At 36.3% G+C, this 23,732-nt stretch overlaps 1 protein-coding gene across 1 annotated transcript; it reads right to left on the bottom strand.

The window, feature by feature from the left end:
- Positions 1–12,317: 12,317 nt before the first annotated feature.
- LOC143545066 (uncharacterized) lies at positions 12,318–13,898 on the bottom strand. The gene is made up of 2 exons (XM_077037014.1): positions 13,561–13,898; positions 12,318–12,692 (listed from the first exon to the last, which is right to left on the bottom strand). The coding sequence occupies exons 1-2, from the start codon at positions 13,868–13,870 to the stop codon at positions 12,457–12,459; spliced, it is 546 nt and encodes a 181-aa protein (XP_076893129.1). The 5' UTR covers positions 13,871–13,898; the 3' UTR covers positions 12,318–12,456.
- Between the last annotated feature and the right edge of the window lie 9,834 nt (positions 13,899–23,732).

Here is a 23,732-nt window from a genome sequence, read left to right as displayed (position 1 = left end):
TGAATCCACTGGAGCAAATTCCTAAATCCATCACTGCGTATTGATCTATATGTCAATGCACTGCAGTTGCATGAAATTGTCGAACACTACTATCGCTACCGACTCTCACCATCATCAAGTCAATTAGTAGTAGCACTCGAAAAGGCATCATCTTATCTTGTGAGCAACAAATTAGATGGTTTAGATGGTGGCTGCGAGTTAAAAAAAAATTAATCTTTATGTTTTACATCATTTTGAATCTTCATATTTTCTTTTTGAATCTTTATGTCTTAAGTAATTTGTAATTATGCTTTGAAGGTTACATTAAAGTTTAATGATTATTATATAACCTAAGAGTTCCAGTTGTATTATTATCAATATGATATATTTTGAAGCTAGAAGTTGAAACCACAAACGCAACCATGCAAGTGTATTGATATAGTTGCAGCCCACTAAAGACTAGCCCAATTATTTTTCAAAGTCTTGATACACCATTTGTTTGGATTAATTGCATATTTAGGTAGGGTCATAGGGGTATAGAAAACTAGCCTCTAATAGTCTAACTAGATCAACCCATAAGCTAGGGCTGTGCATAAAACCAGAAAAATCGAACCGAAATTGAAAAAACAGAAAAAACCAAAGCAAAGCCAAAATGAATTAGAAACCAACGGCTCGGTTTTCGACTTTAGTAAAAACCGAATTATTAGTTTTGGTTTGGTTTTAGTGTTTAGTGAAGAACCGCAAAAACGAACCGGAATAAACAAAAAAACCGAAAAAAAACATAATAACATAACAATAACCATTAAAATCCAATCTACCAACGACTAAATGCTATTGAATTTATGACTTTTTATCTTAATTTTGAATGTAAGAATATTATATTAGTTGTCAATATTATAGGTCAACATACTCAATATTCTATAAACCATTAACTTTTCTAATTTTTATATATATATACTAGTAGGTACCCGCGCGATGTGGCGGGATTCAAAAAAATATGTATTATTCGCAAAATGCAGATTTAGTAAGACCGCGTTAACATAGGCTAAAGTGAAACCAAATGCGCAAGTGAAGAATCATTCATGTATACGTTGATATAACACATGAGATCTTTAAGAGATTAACTAAACAAAGGTGATGTCCAATAAAGGAGCCATTCTACACCAAAAATATAGTATTATTTGCAATTTAGAGTTTACTTTAAGATATAAATAAATATATATAACTAACAAGTCACTTACTTTGAAATAATTATACAAATAGAACAAAGTGCAATTCAACATCAAATCTTTTTTATATAACCACTTAACAAAAACAACCAAAACATTATATTATCCTTAAGTGATAATATACCACACAATACTATGTTAGTTCATTAAACTTTTGTATTTCAAATATCTATATTTATGTTGTGTGTGGACTTTGTATTAACACTAAATAATATATCACCAAACCAAAGACTGTTAACTTTTTAGATGACAATTAATTGTAATAATTACTCGTTACAAATTACTAATTACATACATCTAAGATTCTACCATGCGATTATGTTAAGTAGGATTGGCGATGAAGTACTGTTATTGATGATTGATGTTATTACCAACCCATTCTATAAATATTGCTATATGTATTTGGTAATCTAAAATTATAGTTTTTATATGCTTCATGATTAATAATTTTTTATTTTTTTTTGTAAGAGGAACAACACCATGGTAAAAATTGTATGAATTTAAATGAGGCCTACAACAAAAAAAAAGAGAAAAAACTCACATTTATTGAAACATGTCTTCAAGTAATGTAAAGTCTCCAAAAGTAAACAAAATTATATGATAACAAAAGATATCATATCTTCTCCCTACAATCTATAAACTAAAAGATACTAAACCAAAAGTAGCTAGTCCTCTGTTTACACACTCGATACCAAATGACACCATACCATTAACAATAAACATATACAAATTGTAATCGTTTGGTACTTATAATGAATTAATGTTTTATATACAGGTTAGTCAACAATCAATGAGTCAAAATTAGTATCAAGAGTCAATGTTTCATGTGACAGCCAACAAAAGAAGATAAAGCTCTACAACACCACCAGCACACCTTACTTCAATTGTTTTATGTCCATATGTAACAGTGAAATTCAAAGAAATATAAGTTTTATAAAAGATTTCTTATATATGATAGTATAAACTAATGACCCAAACAAAATTGAATGGTAAGGACATTTGAGCTGTGAGAGAAAAGTCTCGTGAACATGAACTTCAAAGTCCATAGTTTCCATTTCCATTTTCCAACATCTGGTTATGACATAGAATTTTAAGTTTTTAACCCAGATTATAGAACACCATTACAAAACACATCAGAAGTTTGAAACATAATTTTGTCAGATCAGATCCCTTTTTTAGAATAATATTTTCCCAGGAGTTTTTTCTATTTCATTGAAGAATTAAAAAGGTATATTGTTAAGCCAAATAACTTGTATAGAGGCTTGAACAGCCATAGAAACATTCCAAACCAACCATAGTGTGTAAACACGTCAAATTCAAATACTTGTTAACACCTAAGCGCGTCATAACCCAAACCAACCATAGTGTGTAATAATGTGTGAGCGTGAATGCTCGTCACGTTACCTGTTGCTAGACAGCATATACAAACGTTTGTTTTAAACACAACTTCTTTCTTTTAGCCAAGTTTGAGAGCAACGTTTGACTTAGCAACGTCTAGTGCCTCATCGGCGTGTTTGATATCCAATACCTGGAGACAAAACCACATGAGCAATTTATAGATTTTCTGGGCCAACCCGACAGAGTCACCCACCCAGCCCAACCAACTCATCTACCACCGATAACGAAAATAAAAATGTTACCCGTCCTTGATCAAGACCACCTTTCCCGCCACCACCTTTGCCCTCTAGCGGTTTCTGTGCCGCCTTTAGCCACTCTAGAACCTTCAAGTGGTTGTTTTTTCACTCTTTTCCGACACACCTGCACACACTAATGCCTTCTTCGACTGTTCGTTCGTGTTGAAACCATCAATGTCATTTCCTATCCACAAAACAAAACATGTTAACAAAATAAAACGTAAAAACAACACAAATAAAATAGCAGCAATATCTGACCCCACACCAACATGTGAAATGGAGAAAGCTTACCTGAAGATCGAAGACTTTTGCCTTTAGACCCGCCTTCTTTGCTACTTGAATCAAGGCAGACTCCACGTGACCATTTAAAAATGCCACTTTATGGAAAAACATTTCAAGAAATGTAAATATGTCAAAAATGTAAAATATGTAAATGGGTCAAAAACGTAAACGCAACCTGTTCAAGCAGGCATGATGCCACCTCAACTTTCTCCTTAATAGCACCAAAGGCATATTTAGTTGTTACATAAGTAACTCTTCTAAATTATAATCCCCTTAGCAATTCCTTCCTCGGACAAAAAAGAAAACGCTTTCGCCTCGCGGGTATTTGTAATACGAGTCCCTAGTTTTACTCACAAAATTTAATAAACAGATTTAAATATATTTACAAAAATCACCAAAATTAAAAAACTTGTGTACCGCCTACAGATATCGATGACCATTCCTTCATATTCAAGATTAGCCACTTTTTAACCAAGAGCAACAATCCTAACTGGATCTAGATACACCTGCACTCAAAATGCAACTTTAGAATTCGTGTATTTTGTATAAATAAAAAATTTAAAAATCCCCTTCTATTTCAAACCGCTTACTTAACCAAAAACACTAAAATAGCACGCAAACCGTCTACATGTTTTGCATAAGAAAGGCTTGCCTCCTTTGTAGCTCACTTTTAACTTGTTCATTCTCAACATTAGTCCCGAGTACTTCCTGCAAAGATATTGTAAGGTTTATAAAGGTTTTGGATTGCACGCAGATGGAGCAAGAATTTAACATGTGTGTACATGTATGATTAGGAGCAATTCCTCAACGCCTTTCTAGTTCACCTAAACAAGATTCCCCACAAAATGACGGGTTAAAGGGGTCGGGTGAATGGTCAACAAGTAATTTGTAATCGTATTCAACAGCTTACCTGACAAATCACTTCATCACCCACATGAAGTTGGACTCAGACTCGCCACTTATTTCACCAACATGAAGCACAAAACCACCATAAAGTTGAACGTTGGTGACTTTAAATGATCCCGATTTGCCTCTAATTCCTCCAGTATCAAATATTTAAAATAAATAACAAAAAAAACAATAAAGCAAATAGTATGGTACGAGGATTTTGTTGCATATTAATCTAACACTAACCTGACCATTTTGTCCTTATATGTTTTATAGATAATACAGATATAGATATAGATATAGATGATTTCTGATCATTACCCAAAAAGAAAAAAACCTTGAATGAACATACATGGTATTACCATTCGCTATATGCACTCGATTTGAAATAAAAAAAAATGCATTAATATCAGTAGCTAGCTTCATTCATTCACATGACCTATATGAACAACGCGCGGACGTTGAACCTACAAAAGTAAAAAAAAATTGCAACATACATGGAGAATTATGTTTCTTACGAAATCAAAATCAAGAGACATGAGTACTACCTTGAAAGCAAACAAAATGCTAATGGTTTTTCTAAGCTGTGTTGTAAACTCATAGCTATCGTCATCTACTACATTAAACTGTTTGTAGTGAGTATGGATTTTAGAAATATTAAAAAATAACTAAAAGGCTCAACAGACCCACAAAACACAAAGAACTAACCAGGAATTGACTCACCATTAAACCACTGATATCATCGAAAGCAATTTCACCCTAAACCCTGAAAACGAAAATACACAACCACAGTCGTTATCAAGCATTTACACCACCAAAAACTCGTGTTTTGCAGAAAACAAAACCACCAACAGTAGTCGCTATCAAAGGCCTACAGTGGAGGTGAATGCCAACCAGATGTTGTAGAACAAATCGGAAGTAATGGTGGGGATGGAGATGGGCGGAGGTAGATGAGATCCAGCCATGGAAGAGAAATAATTCAAAATGGAAACCCTAAAAGTTGTTTTACATACGATTCGAATTTTAAATTCCAAATCTCCCGGTTTTCTCTTCACTAACCCATATGCTTCATGATGTTGTACATTGTGCATTAAATATAGTAAAACTCTTATTTTAAGAGTTTTTGGTAAATTACCTTATTACCCTTCCTATATGTATTATAAGGTAGTATAGGTATATAGATATTGGGTCAATTTTTCAAAACGAAACCGAATTGAACCCAAAAACAAAAAACTAAAAGCAAAAAATAAAACGTAACGGTTTTGAAAACTAAAAAAACCCACAAATTTGGTTTTTGGCTCGGTTTTAACTTAAAACCGCACCACGCAAACCCCCCAACAATAGTTTGCCTGTTAGTATAGGTGTTAACGGTGCATGGTTAACGAGTTGAAAGATTCATACTGTCAGGTTAATAAGGCGAATCCAAACACAACCCATATATGTATCCATGTCAAATGCATGTTGAATAATTTGGGATAAACTAGGATTTAGGCCCGTGCTTCGCGACGGGATCATTGAACCGGAAAAATAAACATACGTAAAAACGTTAAACCACGAGTTGATGCGAATTCATCTTGTATCAGGTTACAACATTGAAATTAAACAAAAGAAATAAACCCTTCAATGCCAAAATACAACAAATTATAATATGTAAAGCCAAAAAACCGGAACGTTATAGTTGTGAACTGATGCAAGTTTTGTTAGTATCGGCGGCACAAACATAAATTCGTAAACATGAATTTGTAAGAAAAAACATATTTTAAAGGCTCAAACGTCGAAACATGGATATAAAAACATTGTGATGACGGGATATTTTTAAATCACGATAAAACTTTCGATCATTGTAAAACTAACTATAAGAAATACGAAAGCAAAGTTAAAACAAAATAGTTTAACCAACAAATAAAACATGTAAAACCGACACTTACCCAAGTTTAAAGTTTAAAATTTTTGTTTGTTAAATTTTTTAATTAGTAGAAAAAACAAAGTAAGTAAAGGTAATAAAGACCAAGTGATAGTGTATAGATCTCTATGTATTTTTTTAAAAAGTTGGAATATATATATAAATATAAATAATAAATATATAGTAAAAGTTAATTAATAAGAAAATAAAATATTATTAAATTGAATAGTAAAATGAATAGTGTTTTTGTGAGGGGGTATCTCCTTTTTAATATATATACTAATAAGAAAGAAAAGGAGTTTTTTCGTTAAGTATGAAATTGTATTCATCAAATTTTGGGGCGAAGTTAAATTATATGTAATTGCGGTTAATATAAGCGCTAACTATTTCATTTGTGTTCTATGTTGTGAGAACTTCGTAAAGAACCAAGTCCTGTCCAATACAGACATAAGATGAATGAAGTATCGATGCCTAAAATTGAGTGTTTGGAATGTTAAAGCTGTCAAAGGATTAATAGCATTCACAATGGGTTCTTCAAATTTATATGAGTGTGATATCCATTTTTTAGAGTATGGTTGTGAGTAGAGGTGCACAAATCGGTTTTTTTGAAAAAACCGGTTCGGTTTTTAACCGGACCGGTTTTTTTTATCCAGAAAAAAACCGGTTCGGTTAATAACCGGACCGGTTATTAACCGGTTATTATTGCTGAAAACTCAAACCGGCCAAACCGGTTTGGACCGGTTTAGAAACCGGTTAGAACCGGTTATTAAACCGGTTTTTTTATAACCGGTTTTTAAAAACCGGTCTAACCGGTTAACCGGTTTTTTTTTTTTTTTTTTTTTTTTTTTTTTTTTTTTTTGCTTTAGGGTTTAGGGTTTCGTTGTTAGCATTCTTTGCTTGGAAGATTAAAAACACATAACTTTCATTTATAGCTTTTACATTAAAAATACAAACATTAAATCGTTATCGCATATTCGTAACTCAAAAATACAAACATTAAAGAATGTTTAGACACGATTACATTAACAAGTTGATGTTTGTTACTCATTTTCTTCGCTACCCGATCCCGAGCTATTCCTTAGGTAATCGTCGTACGCGGCTTCTTCATCGGTCATTGGTTGAGTGTGTCCTTGATTGACCTCGTCTTCATACAAGGCCGCCTCATAGTCCATTTCCCCCTCGAGTGAGCGTTGATGTTGTGCCCTGTCTAAAGAGTCCAAGTAATCCTTGTAGCAAATCGACATCTCTACAGCTGGTGGAGTGAGTCGAGTCCTCCTAATCGATATAACCCTGCCAGAAACAGAAAAAGCAGACTCCGAAGCTACCGTGGAAGCTTGGACCGTTAGTAAATCTTTGGCCATGGCGGCGAGGATCGGAAACTCATCCTCCTTACCTCTCCACCAAGCCAGCAAATCAAGACTTCTAAATTCATCCGGAGTCATGTGTTTCACAAAGTTGGTACCACCATACCTTCCAAGTTCACTGCTTGGGGTGTTTACCCTTTGACGTTTACCGGCGTCTTCCCAAATCATGTAGTACATCCCCATTTCAAGGTCGGTTTGGGATTGGGATTGGGCAACAGCTCTTAACGAGTCATGAATTTGGGAAGACGACCCGTATCTTGTAAGGTAAACATCATACATGTTTGCCAAGGTGGTGTTGAAATCATTCTTTAAAGTTTGGCTATAATAGGGGTTTTGATCGTCGTTTAACCCTAGCTCATCACAAATTTTTTCTATTAAAGCTTCAACACCACCAACATTGATGCAAGGGTTTAACGCAGCAGCACAGGTCAAAACAGCGGGTAGTTCTTGAAAATATTTTTTAAATTTTTCTTTCATTTTTACACCCATATCAAAATAAGGTGCACCCCTACAATGAAGGTCACTCAACTTTGTGCACATGACAGCAATTTTTGGTAAAGCAATGGGGCTTGTTGGATAGTAAACCCCGGATAAACTACTTGTGCAAGATTTAAAAATTTGAAGAACCTCCGTAACGATCTCAATCAATAACCAGTTTCTAGGATCGTACGGTGCACATTTACCCCTATTTGACAAAATTTGATGAAACGCAATTAACGATTGTTTTTGTTGGATGGCTTTCTCAAACATTTCACAAGTCGAGTTCCATCTTGTTGGACAATCCCAGTTAGGCCCCAACCATTGACAGTTAGCTTCTTCAGAAAATTTTTTGTATCTTGAAAATGTTGAATTGTTGCTAAAAACATCTCGTAACATTCTTTTAAAATTGTTTCTTTGCGTTTCGATCACGTTTAACCCATCTTGCACGGCCAAGTTGATAATATGTGCAATGCATCGGCTATGAAAAAACGCTCCATCACAGATAGGTTTATACTTTAATTTTAAATGGCCAACCGCGGTCGTATTGTTGGACGCGTTATCAAACGATATTGAAAAGATTTTATCTTCAATCTTGTATTGTCGAATGACTTTATCCAAGAGTTTAAAAATATTTCTACCCGTGTGCGGGTAATCAAACAATTGAAACGCAACGGTTCGTTTCATCATTTGCCACGACCGGGGGTCAACCCAATGAGCCGTCACACAAATGTATGAGTCGGGCGAACCATTAGGTACCGACCACACATCCGTGGTTAAGTTCACACCAGTTTGTAAGTTTGAAAAGTATGAAATTAGTTCGGATTTAGCGTTTTTCCATGCTTTAAGCATATCTCTTCTAAGGGTCGAACGACTTACGTGTTGGTAGCGTGGTTGAACATACGTTTGCATCATCTGCGTGAATTGAGGGTTGTCGAAGTGGTTGAAAGGAAGTGATTGTTGAATCACAAAGTTGCCAAACTGTTGACGTACCGCTTCAAGGTCGTACGTAAACACCGTTCCTTGATTCGTCATCTCCGGCTGCGAACTACTTCCGGATTCGTCCTTCAAGACCTTGCAAGAGGGCTTTTCTACATGAGCTCTTAAACTGGAGTTTGCTTCTTTGTTATAAAACTTCAAACAATGTTTGCATCTAGCTTTTTGGGTTCCGTTAGACATTTCGCATAGGTCGAAATGTTGCCAAATATCTTGGTTTCGTTTCGTGGGGATGACCCGAACGACGGTTTCTCCCGTGTTCGAGGCACCCATGTTGACCGATGAAGCAGCACTTTGGGAGGCCATGATAATCGACTACGAATTAAGAGTGGTATACTCGAGTATGAAATAAACGACTACGAAAGAAGAGCGTTTGGAGTTGTATAATCGCGTATGAAATAAACGTTTAGAGCTTTTGGAGTTGTATAATCAAGTGTGATCTAACCAATACCCAACCTAAACTATATATAGATGTTTGTGGGGGTAAAATGGTAAAAAAACCAAAAAAAAACGGCTAAAAAACGGTCAAAAACACAAAAAAACGGCTATAAGGCCGTTTGGTAACGTTCGAAAACCGGTTAAACCGGTTAACCGGTTATTAAAAAACCGGTTAACCGGTTTTTTTTATAACGGTAATAACCGGTTATTTTAAAAACCGGTTAACCGGTTTTTTAATAACCGGTTATTAAAAAAAACCGGTTTTTTTTATAACCGGTTATAAAACCGGTTTTGGGTCCAAAACTTATAACCGATACGTAAACCGGTTACGTAAACCGGTCAAACCGGTTTTTAAAAAAACCGGTTTTTAAAAAACCGGTTTTCGGTTAAACCGGCCAAACCGGTTCCGTAACCGGTTTTTTTGACCACCTCTAGTTGTGAGTAAGTGGAAGAGAGAAAGTGTCATTGTCCATGAGTACATTTGAAGAAACACTTCATACTCTATATTTTGTTTAATAATTATTGAAAGTGGATAAGAGAAAAAAGATAACGATAAAGGTATAAAAGTACTATTTAATTGAAAATAAGAGAGATAAATATATTAATTTTTAGTATAATTTTATATTTAATAATGAGAATGGATTAAGAATGCTTTAATAAATAAAGAAGAAGAAATGGGATCTTGTCCAATTGTGGTAAAGAGAGACAAAACCTTGAATAGTTATTAAAGAGAAGTACTCCTCTCATAATCTAATATTTATTGGATCGCATTCATGTGTGCACATATGTGTGTTGATATCATAGTGAACCCCATTGAGTGGTGATCATTAAGTTTTTTAACCTGTTGCGAGTTCGGTCCGGAAGCCATGCGCAGATTCCTAGGTCCATTAGTCATGTGGGTATCGAACTGACTACTTGTGTCGGGCCAGCTGCCTGGGCTCCACGTGTACACGTAGTGGTTGCGCATGTGTGGTGTCAGGACCCGCAGAGTGAAAGATTCGTCAGCAGCCGTTCCAGCTCTTACTCATTTTGAGACCATTGGGCTTCTCAACTAAATACAACACGAGTCTTGGACTTCTGATAGGGCATATCATATTTGTTGCCCCCTTCTATTCTGGCTCACATATTCTGTTCACTTGATTGGGCCGTTTGAACAGGCTACATGATTGAGATCTACGATTCATAACATCCTAGACATAGACCAATGCATACGAGGATAATTGTATTGTGTCGTTACGCTCTTAATAAATAATATATAGAATTACAAATTTGTCTTTTAATTTTATTTAATTTATGAATCAGGTCCTTTAAAAATTTTATTTGCAAGCGATGTCCTTTATATGACAAAATACATTTGTTTTTTGTCATTTACACTAACTGTCATCAAAAAACTCAGTTAAATCTAAACATGTCAAGACTTAACGGGGTTTTTGTTTAACATATTTTATTTAGTTTCTTTTTCTAATTTGTTTTTTTAATTATAAATACTTAAATAGTATGCGTAAAAGACTTAAATGCCCTCACATGCCAAGACTTAACGGGGTTTTTGGATGACAGTTTGTCTAAAGGACGAAAATCAAACAAACATGTCATATAAAGGACACCGTCTATAAATAAACTCTTTAAATGACCTGATCCATAAATTGCATATGTTTAAAGAACAAAATTTACAATTCTGTCTAAATAATAAAATAGTTGTAAGAGTTACAAGTGACCTGATTGCCTAGTTTATATAATGATCATAATGCCACTGTGGGACTAGCTCACATGAGAGAGGTGCAAGCCTCTTTTCGGTTCAATCTCAAGTAAGAAATAATTTGATGTAATTTTGGAGTATAGAGAAGAGGTGCAAACTTAAAAAAATATATGATGATCATAATAATATATTAAGTTTAGTGAAACTTTCAAAAACTAACTAAAACATGAATATGAATTTTTATTCTTCTATTTTTAGTCCCAAACAAAGAACACCACCATCATTGGCGGAAAGGAAAACAAAGTCGAACATACCTCGGCCGATTAACCGAAAGAAACTTGAAAACTAAGATGCAACATTCTTGAACTCTTGTTATACAAGGTAACATATATAATCTTGTTGTGGTGAAAGGGACAATGGACATGAAGTGTTAGAAAGTGACTAGTTACGGAGTTGCCTCTTATTCCACACCTTGACTTATACGTTCTTTAAAGTGTTTCATTCTAAAAAGGGTGGAAAGAGGCAACTTAAATGATCATCCATTAAATATCCTCACGTCCATAATTCCTTTCACCAATACAACATCAGAACTCGGACTTCCAAATGCAAAAGAAACAAGAAATGTATCACATTCGAGTTGAAGCTCTCGGATGCAAAAGAAAACGTTTGTTTTTAGGCATTATAAGAAGAGAAGTGGCTTTTGGATGCAAGAAAGTGTGTGTTCGACGCCCAATAATTAGTTAAAAGCTAGAGCATCATTAAAACAGAAAGAATAGTCCCAAACAGCTTTGAATCTGATTCTGCAAACTACTTTACAAAGTATGAGGTGTTTTGGGTGAAAGGCACATGAAGTAATGAATGCATGTGGGATCGATTAATAATAATGTTACCTATACTCTACTTTAGACCAATAAATTAATTAATCTACTCTGTACCAAGTGGGCTGGCCTCACATTGGCATTAAAGTAGTTAATATAAAATCAAAAATCACCCGGGTCTTAAGAGTGCCATGCAATGTCCACACTTGCATCTTCGTTAAGTCTGCTATGACTTCAAACTTTTTGTACATATTTTAGTTGACTTGTTTTAATTCTTATTTCTATCACATAATAACCAATTGTAGAACTTAACTAACATAAGTTGGCGAGTCGAATGGGTATGTGGGTTCTATGACGTTTCAAGAATTAGAGTGTTTCCCAGAAAATATGTTTCTGTTAGAAACATCTTTCGTTGCAATGTTTCTCGTTTCTGTATTTCAAGTGGTTACTGAATCCCATCATGTGCTTATGATGTTACTGACTAGTTTCTTGCTAGTCGTTTTCGTTTCATCTATATTTAGCTGTAAAAAAAAAGACCATAATGGTAAGACAGTAACAGTCATATTATCTTATTTATCACATCAATAATTTACAAACTTTGAAAAAAAGTGCAAACAAGTCATGCCAATAATGTAAAAGAATTTGTCAAGATCAATACTACAATACCAAACCAACAAAGTCATCAATCCCACAACACACTAAAAAGCCCACAATAGCAACAACTATCCTTATGATTCAATGTAACACACAAATCATTTCCACAGTTTGTGCTTCCCACCGAAGAACCCTCCCTTGTGCCTACCAAACATCCCATGCTTCCATCTCTTTCCAAACTTGCCATGCTTGAACTTACCATGTTTAAACTTACCATGGTGACCAAAACCATGACCATAGTGCCCATGACCATGAGAAAGATGGTGGGCCCCATATGCAGCGGCTGCAACCGCTGCACCTCCGGCTAGCAGTGATCCCATGCCAGGTCCATGCCCTGAAATGTTTCTTTAGTCAGACCAAGCTTCATGTTTTACAAAATTTCAATTATCCTTCCAAGAAAATAAAATTGACTAAAAGAACCTTGTGTAAAGTGTCAACTGAAATTAAAATCTTTCATCTTATTATTAAAGATATAAAGGGCAAATAGGTAATCTCAACATACAAGAACCTTGACTAATTTTCTATCTGGTTGACCCTTATTTTATTATTTTCTTATTTTTTTTCATTTTTTGCTAACTTTTTAGAACCTAAACCTAGGTTTTAAACGCATCAATTGAGCACAAACGAGGTATGTTCGTGTTCGTTCTTTTAACTTTAACCGAACACAAACAATTAAACGGATGGTTCACGAACGTAAATGAACAAAAACGAACAAACGTAATTGAACATAGATGAACAAAAATAAATGAGCAAACAATTAAAAGTAATGTTTGTCCTTAAAATTTTATAAAACTAGACTAAATAGTAAGAGGTGATATTTTAATTTCTTAAAACTAAACTGTAATGGAACTAAATTTTTAATTGAAAACATAAACAAGCGTAAGCGAACAAACCTAAACATACATTAAACCAACAAACATAAATGAATGTAACCAAACGCTCATGAACATAAATGATCGAACAAGACATGTGCTTATGTTCTTTAGTTTAACCACATGAGGAAAAACTAACATTCATGCCCGTTCCTTTATCAAATAAACTAACTTCCGGTCAAACGATTCACGAATACAAGCCAACCTACCCATTGGGCCGTTTCATTTTCAGCTTTTTACGCTTTTTCTATGGTATGGAGGCTAATTAGCATTAATAATGATAGTTGTCAAAACAATAATATTACATACAAAGTTGTTGAAAAAACAAACCTGAATGAGATGGACCCGGATAGCCTGCTGGAGGGTAACCGGTGGGAGGATAACCACCGTAAGGAGGATAACCAGCGTGTGGTGGATAACCATGTGGCGGGTATCCACTTGACGGAGGATAACCAGCTGGTGGGTATCCGCTGCCAAAAGGGGGGTACGGATACCCCCCATGAGGAGGGTATGGTCCGTTTGGTGGCGGGTAATATCCGGTACTCATAGAGTGTCCGAGATGCGAAAACAATCCTCTCTCTTGATTATTGTCTGGATTATTATTATTATTATTATGTTCATCTTCACCACCACCACCCATTTCACCTAAACTTGATAATTCTTTCACAAAATCAGCAACAAAAATATATATATTTTATTTAATAATATTTAACCAACATGATGTGTATGACTATATTTTTGTAGAATATAAAAGTAGTCTTGTTAACCTGATTCTATAGACCAAAAAGAGTTGAATAAATCAATTACTCAAGCAGCAGCCATTAATTAACCTGCTACACTTATTTGCGTATCATTTTGTACCCCTAAAAAACTTTCATAACTCGTGGTTAATTAACTTTTAAAAATTTAATTTTAATATGCAAGTAAAACTCGAGCCCATGCTTTAATTAGGTCATTAAAATATAATTAAGCCATAGCCCATAGCAAATCAAGTTGATTTATTAAAAAATTAAAATATAATAATTAGAAAATCGGATCATGATCCATTAAGCCATAAATTTGATTAATAATAATAATATTATTATTGCACCGGATGATATGAAGAATTCTGTATCGCTAGGGTTTAAGACGGGTCGCAACGAAGAAGAAGAAACATATATACGGATTCAGATAATGAATGAAAATAATTATAAATATAAACATAAACATATTACTAACCGAATTGAAAATTCGTGGGTCTTGAAATTGAATTGAAAGTTGAAACAATAATTGGAAAGAAGATATTGAGAGAGAAGATAGATATTGGTTTTGGTTGGGAGATTTTATTTATTTATATACCATCAAATATTATTATTATTCAATGGTTTGCGCGTCGATCAACCAACAGATTTTATTCACGCCTTACTTTACTTAAGCGCGTATGCATTTTTTGACACGTGTCAAGCTATTTTTTCTATTCTTTTTTTGCAAGTTTAGTTAAAAAAAAAGTTATTATTATAGACTTTGTTACCACCCATAGTTGAGAGAATAGCTCACACATCGTGTTTAACATGTTAAATGTGATTCGAATAGTGTTAGTATCAAATATGAAAATGACTCGTTTAATATTAGTTTTTGTTGGTTTAAGCATGGTAGTTATTTATTTTATGTATCAAGAATGAGAAATGATAAATCATAGCATCTTAAGTTTAATTATAAAAAATATATACGTATATAAAATTGCATAGTGTATATTTTTGCTAAAATGATCTTATCGTGTAGTAAATATATACCCAATTGTCAGTCATAAATGGGATATGAGAATTAATAGAAGGAATGGAGATGATGATTGAGATCATACCAAGTAACAAAAGGATTTGGTATAGCTTTTATTTGAACAAGGTGAAAGATATATGGTATGTGTTATCAAATAGAACAAAGATAAAAGTGAATACGACTAAGTTTAAACAAGAAACTTATTAAAACTACGTGGTTTTGATATAAATTATCTCTGAATCTTATTTCCTTTCAAAAATAAAAAGTAAAGGATATCTTTTTTCCAGTTTTGTATTTGTTCTTCATCGCCGTGCACATCGATAACACCTCATGTTGTCAAACCAAACTTTGAGTTAGGTTACAAACACAACAAAAAAAAATTGTAAGTTGTAACAAGATTTAAAATTTGTATCATTTATGTTTCAATTTGTTGAGAAACGTGCACCCGCCAAACGAAATTTGCTTGGGAAACATGACCAAATTGTATTTAAAAGATAAACTGGCAAAACTTGTCTTTGTCTTTTATGTTTACATGATTTTTCAGTGGGTGTCCTTTACAAAGATAAATGTCAGTAGACATATTTTACATTTAAAATTTTATCACGTTATGTCCTTTGATCCTAACCCTGTTAAATTTTTTCATTAAATATGATCATGTGCAATGCACATGAGGGTATTTTTGTAACCTTACACGTTATTTAATAATTAAAACAAAAGAATATTTAGATTTACATGAGGGTCAACATGGGTTTGACTAACGGTAGGGGCAGATTGAGCCCGCCAGAAAAAGAGAATGGTACAACATGCGCAGTTTAAAATGCAGTGGTTAATTGTGCGCCCGCCGATATTACACAGGGAGACAAATCATAATTTTCTCGGGAAAATTTATGGAATGGGCTGGGAATGCTTTTACACATAAAAATCTACGAGAGTCAATGAATTCCATCATGCAGGTGCAATGTACGTGCCTAACAAAATAAACATATACCACACTTCCTAAACCCAATCAACTATAATATACATTTCACAGCATACACGAACCCAAATAAAGCAAACCAAGAGACAAAGACACGAGAACAACTTTCGAAAGAGACTCACACTACCACGGACAAAGAAATGAAGCAAATGGAAAGTATACCATGATAGCACATTAATAATACACCGAATAATAATTTCATATATCACATACCAAACACACGCCAAAAGACACCCCCACACCCATGACGGTATTCTTCATACACCAATTAACACATATCGAGTGAATAGAAATAACCGGCCAATTTAATGAATCCACCCAATGAGCCCAATCCCCACCTCCAATTAGCAATCTAGTCTACCACGTATGTTAGATAAAAAAAATATCTTCACTTTTTACATGATATGTTAATGAGTTTGGCCCTATATACCTAGACTTGCCACGACCACCAAACTGATTTTGTAATGCCGCAAGATATTAGTAAATGGCTGGTCATTTCCTTGTTGGCCCCACAGGCCACAACTCAGACAACAACAATTTGAGAGGGAATCTCCCCTTAACGATAATGCATCAGAAGTTGCAATTCTTTCCATTGATGTCGTCTAAACGAGAACATGTTATTGTTAATAGTTATTCTACCTAAATATTGTTTCCACTACATTCAGCTGAATATTTCTTCTCAAGTCTTATGCTCTTCCACTACATTTTAGCTGAATATTTCTTCTCAACTCTTCGTAGTTTTTTGTATTTCTTCTCAGCTTTTCTCTTAGGCTTTGCTAAGAGAAAACATTCACTGGTAGATTTTTGTGTACATGTCTTAAAAAATTGCCTTACGCGGGCCCAGGTTTTCGAAGTTGCATTCGTGTCCGCGGAACGCGAGGGCACACGGGCACGCAAGAGTTCGAAGAATTTCTAGTCTATAAACCCAATTTTGAACCCCCTTCCCTACGCGCAGGTAGGGCTTGTGGTAAAACACAACATAAAGCTTCAATTCAGTAGTAAATGTTATACCTTATAAATAACTCTTCATTTTGTTCCAACCCAACGTGGGACAAACTTTCACCACTTTGCTATTTAAGACATCCATTCACACTATTACACTCAAAACTTCCAAACACTTTTTGTTTGTTTAATAGGTTGAATTCATTTCTATAGGATCCCACACCAAGTGAAGAGTTTCCATCTTTGAAATAGGTTGAATTCATTTCTATAGGATCCCACACCAAGTGAAGAGTTTCCATCTTTGATTTGATGTCATCTTAAAGTCAAATTCTTAAACCACCATATTATAACAAGCCAATTTAAACTTGTTTAGATACTTAAATACTCCAACATCCAAAGATGCGACAAGTAGGTTCCAACTTTCAAATCGACAAAGTTACACATTAATAACTGTTGGATTTTATGGACGTTTCGGGTCAAGTTAACGTGACCGACCCGAACGTGACCCGGAGAGTTACACCGGGGGTAACGAGAGATGGGCTTAATTAAATGTTAATTAGGCCCGACACAATTAATTAGATGGACAAGATGATGGTCAAGGCTTGGTTTTGTTAATTGGGCTCAAGCCCAATTGGTTTAACATGCTTAAACCCTACAAATATTACTATATATAGAATATGATATTAATATTTTAAAGATATACTTAACAAAAGCCTAAACCCTAGCTGCTATCTTAAAACCGGCGCCGTTTTCCGGCAGCCGCTTTTCCGGCGATACATTCCGGCCACCGGAATCTCAACCTCATCATCTTCTCCGGCCGTTTACTTGCAAACCACCACCACAATCCCTTATCAAGCTTCTGGTGTTGTTCTTTGCTCGTCTCCGGCCGCCTATAGCCCTACTCCGGCCACCACGTTTTTCCGGCGAGCTATTTTAGGTCGCCGGAATACCGTCTCAGCCAACCTACACCAAACACAGTCACCAAGTTTCATTCTCTGGTCATTGCAATCATCACCGCACCCCAATAAACCCTCGACGTCCATTAAACACTGATCCGCGCTTTTCCGGTGAGCTGTTATCTTTCCGGCAAGCTCGGTTTTCCGACGAGGGTTAGTCGGGTGAGTTGCCGCTGTTGTTTGCTGCTGTCCGTTGTTGTTGGAGCTGCTGTCCGCTATCGTCTACTCTAGTTCCGACGAGTCGCCGCCGTCTGCGGCCGCCCTCCGCCGCCGTCTGCCGCCGGAGCTGCTGTCGGGTCTCTTTTGTGTCCAGATCTAGCCTTCTTGTTAACTCCTCGGTGTCTTCCCGGTTCTTGTTAACCGAGGTATATCGAATACCCAACTATGGTTGATTATTTATTTGTTATTCGTACTCGTATTGTTGTAATCGGATCCGGGTTCGGGTTTCCGTTTTTTTTGGTTCGTTTTAACTCGTTAATATCCGCTGCGTTTTGTTGTTCGTTTACATACATATATTAATATTGATTAATATTTATCGAAACGAAACTTATAACTAAAACGGGTTCCATTTTGTTTATCCGTTTTCGTTCTCGAACCACCGTTGAAACCCAACAGTGGTATCAAAGCCGCGGTTACAACGTACGAGTCGATACCGGTTCGTTTAAAACCGGATCTACATCTTAAACTTTAAATCGTTTAAAGTTTATAGATCTAGAATTATTTTCGGGTGATTTTGGATTGGTCAAAATTTTGTTTATTTTATTTGACCAAATCAAAACGACCCGAAATTCGTTTATTGTGAATATGTAAATCCGGCCCCGACCTATGTGATTGATTGGTTGTGTTTGGTGTTTGAGCTTGTTTTGGCCATACGGTTGGTTCAAAAGTTGTAAAAAGGTTATTATTTAATTTTCGGTTTTCTTTTGGCCATAAAGATGGTTCAAATTTGTAATAGGACATATTAATGTTAGTCTATAAATTTGTAATTAAGAAGACGCGAAGATAACCGAGGACGAGCTCAAGGATTTCTTGGAGTTAGTGGGAGTTCGGGCAAGATGACGGGATGCACGAAGAAGTCCATCCTTGTGGTTGTTTTGTGTTGTGAACCCCTTGACCCGATCGGTCTCCCTAATTGGCTCTAGCGAGACCGATCACCTTTTGGCCATAAGGATTTACATATTTTTATTATTTGCTATTGTGATTGCTTGGATTGATTATAATAGGATTATAATATCACCGATCTAATACCAAATAAATTTGAAAAATAAACATTTTATTAACCTATTATGTTTTGCAAATTAAAATCGTTTTAATTTCCAAAACTAATAACTTAATAGATTTTCTATTAACTTAAAATTGGTTTGTCATATCGCGACAAACTTAGTTTTTAATAGGTTATCTAAAACTAAGTGTCCTGAGAGATGAAAGGGTTCATCTATTCGTCCCGATAATAAATACAGTAAAATTTGACTTTTACTCTATTTGGTAAATTTTAAAATTAATCCCAATTTAAAACCAATAGTTTATGCCAATCCTACTACAAGTCACACTTGAGGCATACTGCGAAATTTCGAGTGTTTGGAGCTACAACACCGCACTTGTTTTCTAGCCTATCCCATCAAGGTGAAAGCGCTTCGTTGACACATCCGGCCCTTTCACACGTCACGGTACTAGGACAACTATTATTTTACTCTCCTGTTACGTGCTAAAGCTGTCTGGAGACTTAAAATGGGCAAAGATGAGGCTAAACGTATCTATACAGACAATCGTTGTCTCTATAGGCCTCATAACCGAGAGTTGTGCTCTATTCACAATTGGCAATCGTTGTCAGTCTGCCTAACCACTTATTAATGTTGTGTGCTACAACTGCCTTTAATAACTAGAAGCCAGATTCTCATACTCCTAATTAATTAATGTTATTGGGTCATTAATAATAGGACTACAACATCGAAAATACTAATTTAATTTACTTTTGCTTAATTAATCAGATGTCGTCAAACGAAATTTCACCCTACGCCCTTAAGACTATCCTTGAGAAGGATAAACTGAATGGTACCAACTTCATCGAATGGCACGCAACTTAAGACTTGTTCTCACCATGGCAAAGCGCCAGTATGTTCTCGATGGACCTGTTCCAACTGAGCCTGAAAACAACACAGCCACTGCACGAAAAGTTCTTGACAAGCATAAGGATGACTCGGCTGAGGTCTCCTGTATTATGCTAGCCACCATGACTTCTGAGCTTGCTAAAGGCTTGGAAGACTTTGGTGCCTATGAGATGCTTGAGCAACTCAAGGGCATGTTCCAGAAACAAGCCCGTCAAGAACGTTTCGACACCATGAAACAACTCATCAGTTGCAAGATGGCAGAGGGGTCTCCCGTCAGTGCTCATGTTCTAAAGATGAAGGGGCACATCGATCAGCTCAAGAAACTTGATTATCCCATGCCCGATGAGATGGCATCGGATTTCATTCTCAACTCTCTCCCCAACTCATACGACCAGTTCGTAATGAATTTCAACATGAATGGTTGGGTGAAGACAGTGCCGGAGCTTCATAACATGCTCAAGACGGCTGAGATGAACATTCCTTCTAGGACCAATCAAGTTTTGATGATTCGATCTGCTGGTGTCAAGAAGCCAAAACCAAAGAATCGGGGTTTTAAGGGGAAAGGCAAGAAAAAAGTTACTGTTGCTGCTCATGTTGCCACCAACACTAATAAGGTGGTTGCAAAGAAAAAGCCGCCGCCCTTTGAGGAGCGCAAGTGCTTCAAATGCAACCAAATGGGGCACTGGATGAGAAACTGCCCCGAGCACCTTGCTGAGATCAGAAAGAAGAGAGCCAATGGTGAAGGCTCTTCTGGAGGTATTTCCATATACGTTATTGAACTTTTCACTGTCTCTAGCAACACATGGGTATTTGATACCGGATGTGGTTACCACATCGTTAATGTCTTGCAGGAGCCTGAGAAGTGGAGGAAACTGAATAAAGGCAGCATGGAACTCATCGTTGGAGATGGGAAGAGAGTACCAGTTCTGGCAACTGGAGTATTTCATTTTACTTGTCCATCTGGCCTAGTTTTTCCTTTAAATAATTGTTTGTATGCTCCTGGCTTGACCAGAAACATCATTTCAGTTTCGTTGTTATTTGAGCAAGGATTTAAGTATGTTCTTAATGGCATGGCTATTTCTGCTTACTTAAATGATATCTTTTATTTTGAGGCTAAACCTCGAAATGGTATTTATGAGATTGATGTTCAACCTGACAATAACGTATATCATCTTTCAAAACGTATCAAGACTAGTGTCAATGATACTTTTCTATGGCATTGCCGACTTGGCCACATAAGCAAGGCAAGAGTTAAAAGGCTCCAATCCGAAGGTATTCTTGAATACACAGGACCAGACTCTTTTAACACTTGTGAATCTTGCTTAGCTGGCAAACTCGCCAAAGACTCCTTCACTAATAAAAGTGAACGAGCAAGTGATCTGTTAGGACTCATACATACTGATGTATGTGGACCTTTCAGAACCCTGACTAGAAACCATGAAAGATACTTCGTTTCTTTTATCGACGATTATAGTCGATACGCTTATGTGTATCTTATGAAACACAAGCACGAAACTTTTGAAAAGTTCAAAGAGTTTCAGAGCGAAGTGGAAAAACAACTTGATAAAACCATTAAGATACTTCGATCAGATCGAGGTGGAGAGTATCTCAGCACATAGTTCATCACTCATCTAAAAGAGCATGGAATTGTTTCACAGCTCACTCCACCTGGCACACCCCAACTTAATGGCATGAGCGAGAGGAGAAATCGAACTTTGCTAAACATGGTTCGATCGATGATGTGTAGAACTAACTTGCCTCACTCCTTTTGGGGTTACGCCCTTATGACCGCCGCCCGCATTGTCAATCTAGCTCCAACTAAGAAGATAGACAAAACACCACATGAGATATGGCATAAGGGAAAGAAACCCAAATTGTCTTATCTTAGAGTATGGGGATGTGATGCTTATATCACAAGTGAGTCCGATGACAAGCTTGATCCCCGCGGCGAAAAGGTTATTTTCGTCGAATACTATTACAAGAGCGGTTATTACTTCTTTCATCCTGATACAAATGCGATTTCTGTCAGGAGGAAAGGCTACTTCCTTGAAGAAGAATTTCTTAGTCAAGGAACTAGAAGTGACATTGTTGATCTTGAAGAAATTCAAGAACCACAATCAACCGCTGAGGTAGTTGGAGAGTCTGATCAACAGGTTGCTGTTGCTGATACATCAGACGTGAACACAAGCGTTCGCAGAAGTAGTAGAACTCCCGTACCAAATTCTAGATACTTATGTCATCTAGATGGTGCCGAATTCTTATTAGTAGCCGAGTCTGGGGACGAGCCTACTAACTACAAGTCTGCTATCTTGGATCCGGAATCCAAGAAATGGCAAGATGCCATGAATGCTGAGATGCAGTCCATGCATGATAACCAAGTTTGGAACTTGGTTGAGCTACCCCCCGATTGTCGGGCAGTAGGGAGCAAATGGATTTTCAAGAAGAAAACCGACATGCATGGAAATGTGCAAACCTACAAAGCACGGCTAGTCGCGAAAGGTTTCACTCAAACTCAAGGTGTTGACTATGATGAAACTTTTTCGCCCGTTGCTATGACTAAGTCAATTAGGATATTGCTTGCCATTGCTGCATACTATGATTATGAGATATGGCAAATGGATGTCAAAACCGCTTTCCTTAATGGACATCTTTCTGAAGATGTCTATATGGTTCAGCCTGAAGGTTTTGTCGATCCAAAATATCCTAATAAGGTTTGCAAATTGAACAAGTCCATTTATGGACTTAAGCAGGCATCTCGAAGCTGGAATCTTCACTTTGACGAGAAAATCAAAGAGTTTGGTTTTGTCAAAAACGAAGATGAACCTTGTGTTTACAGAAAGGCTAGTGGGAGCACTATATCATTCCTCATCATGTATGTGGATGATATACTGATCATTGGAAATGACATTCCTATGCTTAAACAAGTTAAGCTATGGTTGGAATCTTGTTTTGCAATGAAAGACCTTGGAGAAGCCGCTTATATTCTGGGAATAAAGATCTATAGAGATAGATCTAAGCGGATTCTAGGGCTTAGTCAAAGTACTTACATAGACAAAGTAATGGCACGCTTCTCAATGGAAAACTCCAATAAAGGAGCTGTTCCAATGACTAAGGGAACCATGTTGAGCAAATCGCAATCTCCGGCAACGGACATTGAATCTAAACGTATGCAAGCAATTCCATATGCTTCTGCGGTTGGCTCTATCATGTATGCTATGTTATGTACTAGACCTGACGTCTCGTATGCCTTGAGCATGACCAGTCGTTTTCAACAGAGTCCTGGCATTGCCCATTGGACTGCTGTGAAGAACATACTAAGGTACTTGAATAGGACCAAAGACATGTTCTTGGTGTTTGGGGGAGTGGAAGAGGAGCTCACTGTAAAGTGTTACACTGATGCTAGCTTCCAGACTAACCGAGATGATTCTCGCTCACAGTCGGGTTTCGTTTTCACTCTCAATGGAGGAGCTATTTATTGGAAGAGCTCCAAGCAGAGTGTAGTAGCGGATTCTACCACCGAATCCGAATATATAGCCGCATCTGATGCTGCTAAGGAGGTTGCTTGGATGAAGAAGTTCATCACCGATCTCGATGTGGTTCCGAGTATTCACAAACCAATCGAGATATTATGTGATAACACAGGTGCTATTGCTCAAGCCAAAGAGCCAAGGTCTCATCACAGAACCAAGCACATTCTAAGGAAGTTCCATCTTATTCGGGAAATATTGGAACGAGGTGACATCGTGATAAGCAAAGTAGACACAT

Source organism: Bidens hawaiensis, unplaced genomic scaffold (genome assembly GCF_021521415.1).
Source record: "Bidens hawaiensis isolate Kalapana, Puna unplaced genomic scaffold, B.hawaiensis_p1.1 tig00013810_1, whole genome shotgun sequence".
NCBI lineage: Eukaryota > Viridiplantae > Streptophyta > Magnoliopsida > Asterales > Asteraceae > Bidens > Bidens hawaiensis.
This window is presented reverse-complemented; position numbering and strand designations above follow the sequence as displayed.